We start from the raw sequence: 9,447 nt of genomic DNA on the forward strand, positions 1-9,447 counted from the left end.
GCCAGGACCAATAGCATAGATGCATACAAAATGCCTATAAATAAAGGTAATAAGTGGTTCGCCAATAAATTTAAATAACCTGCATTACAACTACTAAATCTCAGGCAGAAAAAAACAGAGGTAAAGTATAGTTAGAAAGGTATACTTAGGTTCTTTAGCAGAGTAGTATGCACATCATCAGTGGTTTGACACATAGGATTAGATGAACATAGTCGCATAATCATCTCACAACATTATGTGGTGAGCTACTTGGCATGGGCTTGAGAATGAGTATATATGTGTTGAACAGCAGTTATTTTCCTTGGTTCATTCTACCAGCTTTCCCCGAGCTTAACCTTTTGCTCAGTGCCTTTTAATTCATTGATTGATTCCTGAAGTTATGACGTTTTGTCGCCCATAAGGGTAGTACTAAGTTTGCCAGACATGTTAAAAAGAAAGCAAAAGTTGAAGAACTCATAAACTCATCCAACAACCAACAGTAAAATAAAGTCTCTCAAGCAAACACAAATGGGTATTATTACCTCCTTTGTCGCTTGAGTTCTTCTGAAAGGAATGTCAAATTGGTATAGAACTGGGAACCTGGCTTTTGGATAATGGAATCTGCAGGCCATTAGGGAGACCGCGTATGATTAATTATTCAACAAACTAAGCTAACCCCGGCATGTACCCCACTGCTAGTGCTAGAGTAGCCTTTATAAATGGGAAGAATTGATGATTCACTTCACAAGCTGCAAGGAACAAGAATACACCACCAGCATCGATCAGGTAGCAGGAGCAATGATAGGGTTTTCCTCTCCATGTGGCGCATGCAAGTTCCTTCGGAGGAAGTGCGTGAGTGGGTGTGTCTTCGCCCCACACTTCTGCCATGAGCAAGGGGCTGCACATTTTGGCACCATCCATAAGGTCTTTGGTGCAAGCAATGTCTCAAAGCTCCTCACGGGCCTCCCGTCAATAGACCGCCGCAAGGCTGCAGCCACCATCTCCTACGAGGCACAGGCCAGGCTACATGATCCTGTATATGGTTGCGTCGCGCACATATTTGCTCTGCAGCAGCAGGTTAGTCAGTTCATTACTGTTGCACTCACACCGACTTCAACAACAATTCTATTGCTTTCTGAATTTTCGTTTGATGAACTGCTAATTGCATGGACAGTAATAACTCAAAACTAATGGCATGCAATGTTCTCTTAGGCTGTGAATCTGCAAGCACAGTTGGAGTCACTAAAGGCTCAGGCACCACAAGGGTACACAAATACTTGTTCCGTATCAAGCCCTGAAGAAGACAGTATTAAGGCCAAGGTTATGGCTTACCAGAAAGGGGAAGCTAGGATGCCACGGCCAGCAGAATTATGCCCCGCTGTAAAGAGTGAGAGCGAGAGCTACTTCGGAAATGACCTTATGACCTGTACTTCCATGCAATCTTCTCAGGATTACAACATTTCACATGTATACACTCCTGACTATACAGCCCCGTTTAACGATGAGGGTATCCACAGTAGCACCATGCTTCCCGTTGATATCCAGGAATATCTGCAAGATAATGGGAATTATTGGCACTGAGGGCATCTACTCGGTTGCCTTTGCATATGTCAACTAGGTGTCACATCATGTGTTTGGTAACTGCAAAACTACCAGCAGTTCTCTTTTGTAATGTGTAGTCCGTCAGATTATAAGCCATGGATAGCCATTGTAGAATGTTCCATGAGCAGCCTGTACTAAAATGCTGAATCAAGCAGGGTGTAGAAGGCATGGTTTTTACTAACCATCATTAAGTATGCTGAAATGCTTCATCGTGATTTTTTAGCTTTCGTGACTTGGCCAAGCTATATTTTTCTCTCCTTTGATCATTAATTCATTGCCTACAAGCCAGACATTTGGTTTAGTTCAACCGAGAAAGAAGTTCCGTGCTTAGGGAATCACAATTAACATTGTAGTTTGTCGATTGGGTGTCCAAACGATAGGGATGACATAACTGGGATCGAAAAAGAAGCAGCATCAACTGGCTGAAACCATATGAAACTGGGAGGACAGGAAACAGCAAAGCAAAACATAACAATGATGGTGGCTAATCAAGCTTCTTCTGTCAAGTTCATTTCACACATTCCAAACCAATACGTGGAATGGAAGTTAAGATTTGATTCAGTTCAACTCAACTATAAATAACTAGTTAGTATCATGAGACAGACGCCAAACTGCCTGCGGCCATGCCACCGACTGGGTCAGAAAGCAGAAGAGAAGTCTCTGATTATGATAGAATTAACTAGGAGATGTGGTATGCACGCCCTAATTAGCAAAATTGCGGCCATGGTTTTTGTGGGTTAGGACTTCGTAGGTATTCCGCCGAACAGGTTGAGTTCATGGTGGATGATCCCTGGAATCAGAGATAGATAGAGGTAGGCTGACCTGCACGCCTGCACTGCTGCCGGGTTGCATAGTGCTGGCAGCGAGGCATTCCGTTTCCAATCAACGGCTCGGCGACATCTGAGGCTCGGACGCCGGCGATCGCCGGAGGCAGCATTCAACCGGCCGGCCGACTGGCCGAACACCCGTGGGAGTATGGGCCTATCTCTTTTTTAGGAATCGTATATGGGCCTATCTATTCCTATGGGGGTGGGTGGGCTTCCAAGCTTGAAGGCCTACTTTGTCGAATGGGCTTCCAAGTACATTTCAACTTAGCTCTGACTATCCCCTGCCTGATCTTTTAAAAAAATGTCCCAGTGTCCCCTGCCCTGCCCCTGAGAAAGAAAGAAAAATAACTCTGAACTTTTTTTTCTTGTACAAATAAAAATGATGTTCCCACCATTTACTTGAGCTTGCGATGAGGCAATTATTTACTAATTAAATCCTCCCTCATCCAAAAGCAAACAAAATAAGAAATGCACTTCCTCAACTATCGGCAAAATTAAAGGAAACTCTACTCTTTTTTGCGAGGAAAGAGGAAACTCTACTTAGTTCAAAGTTGGTCCCTTGAGTGTCAAAACCGTCTATATTTGTCCTGGAGATCCACACGATTGCTTTTATGGTGACACGGCGCGGTTTCAACCGCTGCAAAATGAGAACAAAAATATCAATCAAATCCACAGATGAATATCTAAAAGTTAAGCAGTCACATATCTAGTAATAAAATTACTAATGATCCTAGGAATGTAAAATGAACAACAATTATAAATACTCTGGAAAAGATTGGAGCTTGGCAACAATATTCAAGAAAACAATGGAACACAATAAAAGTATTCAAGAAAACCATGTATACTCACAATTTCACCTAATTATTAGTTATTTTTCTATTCCCCTGAATTTTCTCATTTTCTTTTCTTTCTTTATTTCTTTGTGTTTTGTAAAGTTCTACTTTCATGGTTTTTCTATTCTAATTTTTTTACACATAGAAAAATTTTGTTTCCCCACTTTTTTCTTTCACTTAGTTGCATTTATAGAAATAGAAAAACTTCAACCATTTTGTCTTTCCATATATGTATTTCTGATTACCTCACTTTTCGCGTGATTTTTAAATAGGAAAAATAGCAAAATCTTGATGGTTCTAAGAACTGAGAGTCTAGCTCATTTTATTTTCACAGGGAGAGCCTAGCTCACTTAGTTGGGGATGAAGGTATATAATTCCACCGTCTAAATTCAAGTCCTCCTAGTCCTAAGCATGCATCCGAATTCATAATTATATTTTGGGGACTCCCTTGAATTCATTTTAAAACAATCAGTATGGTTTTGGCACCATCGAGAGACCAAAAGTTCCCGTATTCAAATTAATTTAAACCTTGGCAATAATTGAGAGACCAAAACATATTTTTCTCCTTCCATTTACCCAAACATGTGGACAACTAGGATTACATTGTCGTCTACTTGTTCTAGAACGTGTAACAAGGAGAATGGGCAAGCTGTTTTTCTTTAGGAAAGAATGGGTGAGTTGTTGTTCTAGCAAGTTGTGTTTGCTTTTAGCATGACCGAGTACGCGTGTCGAGTTTAGAAGCAAAGCTTACTCTAAACTAACCAACAAGCAGGATTAATCAGATAAACAAACTATGCATGACCATGACAGGCAGGATCATCGATCTTTGATTAGTAGTTGGCCTGGTTAGTACGTAGTGGATCAGTGAATACTCTAGTAGTGTTACTTGGCAACTTGTGCTTAGGACCACCACTAATAGAGCCAAAAGGAATCTCATCACTACTTCTCTCTACTTTTAATTAACCGGGGATCGAAGCTAGCTACTAATTGGGACTTGCATGCTCTAATATCACTCGAGCCCAAGCCCCCATTCCACTAGAATACTAGCTTATATTTCTTTTGCTTTGTAGGCTGGCTCGCTGAATTCCTAATTTGTATAGTAATTGTAGTGATCTAAGATCTTATAAAACTTTGCAGAGGGAGTAGTATTTATTTGGTGTTGATGCTATTATTATTTTTCGTTATAGATGGTCGTCAAACTAAAATGTTTAACTGGAAAAAAATCTATAATGACGTGCATTTTGGATCAGAAGCAACATATTACAATTAGCGGAGAGGAAATCCGCTTCTTCATGTCTCTATAGTAAATATTACTAGATGATTACACTCACCGCCTCTCGACCTTGAGGATGCCCACAACTTGCAAGATCGGGGGTTGTTACAACATAGTGGACCATGGTCGACGGTGCGGATGCAACTGTAGCTACATTTCAAGTTGATCGATAGTAATGTTGTAATATGCAAGTTGATCATGGTTTTGTCAAAGATTTCCCTTTTTCTTTTGGCAAATAGAAAAACAGCAGGGATGCGGAAAAGCTTAAGTCGTGGAGTAGGAAGGAAAAATGATTTATTTTTTAACATAGTGTAGGCATAGACGCTCATACAAACGCAGATACACTCACCCCTATAAACCCATGCACACCCTATTATTATAAGCACCTTCGAGAGACTGAGCTGACACATCATCTTGGGATTGGCGAAGTCATCATGTGTATGGCTTCGGCAACAAAGAAATGCAATGCATGCATGCATTCACTGATGATATTCCAAACACTAGTGTTAAACATATATACTCAGGCGTCACCACACCTCGCCAATTAAATTTTCCATCTATAATTAGTACACTATATTTTAATCTCTCAACTTAACTTTTCTCGAAAAGGAGGATTTCCCGGGCCTCTACATTACAAAGATGCATGCGGCTATATTATTAAAAAAAAGTCTCCAACAAGTACGAAGTGTGGTACAAGTTTTGAAAAGTAAATAAAAGATACACAAGGCCACAACCGACACAAATAAGATTAGATGCCTATACACATATCCTATTGTTGTACCGCCATCCAAACCGGTTGTAGGTATCCCCCGTGCTACCATCTCACAATGGTTGCACCCATAAGCTATATGCTCCTTGGCTTCCGCATGACTAAATAACAACCACATATGTATCCAGGAAGTTGCTCTGTAGATGACCTGCAAAAAATTGGTAATGTTCTGTATGTTAGGAATGATGTCGTTTCGGTAGCTCCATTTTGCTCAAATTAATGCACATACTCCGACTCGAATATGTATTGCTAGTTTAAGCTCCACCACATTAAGTCAAGTCCCAAATAAAGTGTCTATGTTATTAAGTGGGCTAACATTAAAGGCCATGTGCATTGTGCGCCACAGTAGTCTGGTCAGTGGGCATTGAAAGAACAGATGTTGGATCGATTCATCACAATTGCAAAAACAACATCATTTGCTACCCTCCCAACAACGTTTTGCAAGGTTGTCTTTGGTCAAGATCACTTTCTTGTGAACAAACCACATAATAACTTTTATCTTTAGGTGCACCTTAATTTTCCCAAGTGTAGTGATTTGGGGATTCTCTCAACTTATGAATCAAGACAATGTGATCTGGAATCACCACGATATATATTGAGATCTCTGGTGCGTGATGTCGTCATATTTTATTGCTACATCGTGTGTTGTAACACAATTTTAGTTGATGAGAAAATGGCTCTGTGCATCCATTTGATTCATAGGCCAGGGGTTTATTCTCCCATCTAGAAAAAGGAAAAACAAGTTGACAATTGTATACCATAGATTTATCTACTCTATAGGATCATTGATCATCTCCATTTTGTATACAAATCAGCTTATGTAAAGTATTCAGAATTATGGTATTGAAAATTACTCTCTCTGTTCACAAATATAAGATGTATACTTCAATATGAACTACATAAAGACTAAAATGGGTGAACAAACACACTCAAACATGTCTATTTACATCTGATTTACAAAAAAGTTAGAATGTCTTAGGGCTTGTTTGATTCACAGGATTCTAAAAACACGGGAAAAGGAAAAACATAGGATTGGAATGCCATGCTCATCTCAACTATAGATGATTTTTGGTTGTTTGATTGCATCATAGAAAAACAAAGGATTCTTTCAAAGAAATTTGAGTGGATGCTAGAAATCTATGGGAAGTAGTACAAAAAATCCTTAGAAAAAATCATATAGGATTCGATCCTATGAAGCAAAAAACCAACATAGTAAAAATTCCTAAGGATTCTAACACACTAAAATTATTATGATAATCCTTTGAATCAAATGATCCCTTATATTTGTGTTAGGTTTAACAGAAATAAACCAGTTGGTATGGGATGGTGATGTGTATGTCAATCGACATTTGATGGTAGGTGACTAATTTTTAAGTGTATACTTAGTGGCAGCAACAAAAATACCATGATCTAAAAAACGACACCAATAGTGGTCCATGAAACCATACAAATGAAGGTATGTGGTACCACTAGTGTTATGACGCACAACACGAAAAAGCCATGTATATATACTACGCTACGGACCAGGGAATTTTCTTGCCACGAGCCTTATATCCCTATATGTGAGCTATCTTTGATAGTGGAGGTTCTAAAACGGAAGAAATATTTCTTCACACCCATAAGCCGGCTCAGAAGCGCGCGTCTTCGGTTCCCACCAAACCGGCGAGAACTGCCATAGAGCCTACATACGTGTTACGTAGATACTTGGCTCGATGATCATTTCTATTTTTATATATGTGTTACGTTGAAAAGTATACGCTACCTTTTAACATAAATAAACTGGTTGGTTGGGCTGGCAATATGTGCAAATCCACATGTGATGGTAGCAGGATAGCTAGCTTAATTAATTTTTAAGCATATTCTCAGATGCAGCTTTGAAAATACCTTGCTATAAAAATGGTGCCAGAGTATAGCGTGGTCCATGCAATCATACGAAGTATTTTTAGCTTTGTATATCTGGGAGATGTACTCCCCACCACGTTACCCACTGTAAAATAAAAGGGGTGCGCTAGCTTAGCCTTATGCAAATTTAAAAACAATGACATCATGTACACATACTAAATTACTAATCATATATACATACTAGCATACTAATCATATATACTAGTATGCATAACATGTGTATCGATCGATCTGTATTTAACTTAACTAATTAGTTTGCAGGCAGGTGTGGAACAAGTAGAACCAGAAGGTACCCATCAACACACCTCATGGACCCTCTCCATGACAAAGCTCGCTTACTCAGCTTGCAACAAGCAAGTCTTGGTCTTCCTCTTCTACCCTCTAGCTAGCTAGCTAGCTTTCTCGACCCCCCAAGAAAAAGGAGCAACTAAAATCTCATACTAGATCTGTTGATGGGAGCTAGCTGGTTTCATTAGCTGCAATTTCATGGCGCATAAGGTATTGATATCATTTTTTTCTCCTAGCTAGCTAGATCGATCAGGTTTTTCGATCCAGGGCCCTTTGCCGTCTTGTTTTTGTTCATGAAATCAAAAGCTAACAAGGAGCGGATTCCCAATCCCCAGTTCCCCACGCACATATGCTGAATCCCATCTATATTTCTAGCTCGTTTTCTTCGATCTCTTGTGTGTTTGACATGAAGCTTCTCTGATCTTCATTTGTATGCTCAATTTCAGATCCATGGCACCGTGTGGTGAAGGCAGCTGCGCAAGAAGTCAACTAATCAAGAAAGCTTGCTAGCCGCCCTTGGAACTACACAGGGAAGAAGAAGACCAGATCAAGCAAGCTGTAGCACATAGAGTTAGGTTAGGTGGAGAGATGGCCAACAGGTGGTGGGACGAAGGGCGGCTGACGGAGGCGCCGGCAGCTGCATCAGGCCTCGCCAGCGACCAGAACCGGCAGCAGCTGGAGGACGCCATGGCGGTGCCCAAGGTGGACGGGGAGAGCAGCCACAGCGGCGGAGGGAGCGGGCAGGACGACGAGCACGAGCCCAAGGAGGGCGCGGTGGTGGTGCCGGCGAACCGGCGCCCGCGCGGCCGCCCGGCGGGGTCCAAGAACAAGCCCAAGCCGCCCATCTTCGTCACGCGGGACAGCCCCAACGCGCTGCGCAGCCACGTCATGGAGGTGGCCAGCGGCGCGGACGTCGCCGAGGCCATCGCGCACTTCTCCCGCCGCAGGCAGCGCGGCGTCTGCGTGCTCAGCGGGGCCGGCGCCGTCGCCGACGTCGCCCTGCGCCAGCCCGCCGCGCCCGGGGCCGTCGTCGCGCTCCGCGGCCGCTTCGAGATACTCTCCCTCTCCGGCACCTTCCTCCCCGGGCCCTCGCCGCCGGGGTCCACCGGGCTCACCGTGTACCTCGCCGGCGGGCAGGGGCAGGTGGTCGGGGGCAGCGTGGTGGGCGCGCTCACCGCCGCGGGGCCCGTCATGGTGATCGCCTCCACCTTCGCCAACGCCACCTACGAGCGGCTGCCGCTGGACGACGCCGAGGAGGACCACCAGCTGGAGGCCGCCCGCATGCACGGAGCCTCCGGCGGTGGTGTCCCTCAGATGATGGCCGGCGACCCCTCCGCGGCGGGGATGCCGATGTACGGCGTGCCGCCGAACCTGATGCCGGGAGGCGGTGGGCATGCGGCGCCGGAATGGGCGGCGCATGCACGGCCGCCCTACTAGCTACCTAGCATCAATCAATCAGGAGTAGTCCATGTGTCGACGATTCCAAGCATCAAGTTCAGCTAGCTCCTCCCATCATCCTCATCGAAATCCATCCTACCAATAACTAGACTTGCATTGCATATATTTAGCAGCTGGTAAGTAACTAGAATCTCTGATTTTGCTTTGCTTATTATCTGCCAAAAATCATTTTGGAGTTGCTTGCTCCGATTCATGTATGAGGAATTATAAATGAGCTCCTTTTACTGCCTGCAGATTGGTTATTAGTGATCATATAGTAAAAACAGAACTCTCCAAGTGTGTGACTCTTATATACCCCATCTCTGACTATTGCATGCGTATGTATCCTCCCTGCATAATTCACAAAGTTCCTTTAACTTAACTAGTTATATATGGGAAGGAATGGTGAATATATATATATATATGTATTTATGCAATTGTAGTATGAACACAAGAAGCCTGGCATTGCTGAGAAATATTTATAATGAATTCACATTTCTTGCAAGATTAACCAGTTCTGCTTGGCCCAATGGATCA

At 42.8% G+C, this 9,447-nt stretch overlaps 2 protein-coding genes across 2 annotated transcripts; both read left to right on the forward strand.

Annotated features, from left to right (window-relative positions):
* The first annotated feature begins 744 nt into the window (after nt 1-744).
* LOC123129370 (LOB domain-containing protein CRL1) lies at nt 745-1,560 on the forward strand. The gene is made up of 2 exons (XM_044549561.1): nt 745-1,056; nt 1,192-1,560. The coding sequence occupies exons 1-2, from the start codon at nt 778-780 to the stop codon at nt 1,558-1,560; spliced, it is 648 nt and encodes a 215-aa protein (XP_044405496.1). The 5' UTR covers nt 745-777.
* Nucleotides 1,561-7,461: 5,901 nt separating this feature from the next.
* LOC123130133 (AT-hook motif nuclear-localized protein 20) lies at nt 7,462-9,160 on the forward strand. The gene is made up of 2 exons (XM_044550080.1): nt 7,462-7,683; nt 7,920-9,160. The coding sequence occupies exon 2, from the start codon at nt 8,062-8,064 to the stop codon at nt 8,908-8,910; it is 849 nt and encodes a 282-aa protein (XP_044406015.1). The 5' UTR covers nt 7,462-7,683; nt 7,920-8,061; the 3' UTR covers nt 8,911-9,160.
* The last annotated feature ends 287 nt before the right edge of the window (nt 9,161-9,447 follow it).

The sequence above is a fragment of the Triticum aestivum genome, chromosome 6A (genome assembly GCF_018294505.1).
Source record: "Triticum aestivum cultivar Chinese Spring chromosome 6A, IWGSC CS RefSeq v2.1, whole genome shotgun sequence".
Lineage (NCBI taxonomy): Eukaryota > Viridiplantae > Streptophyta > Magnoliopsida > Poales > Poaceae > Triticum > Triticum aestivum.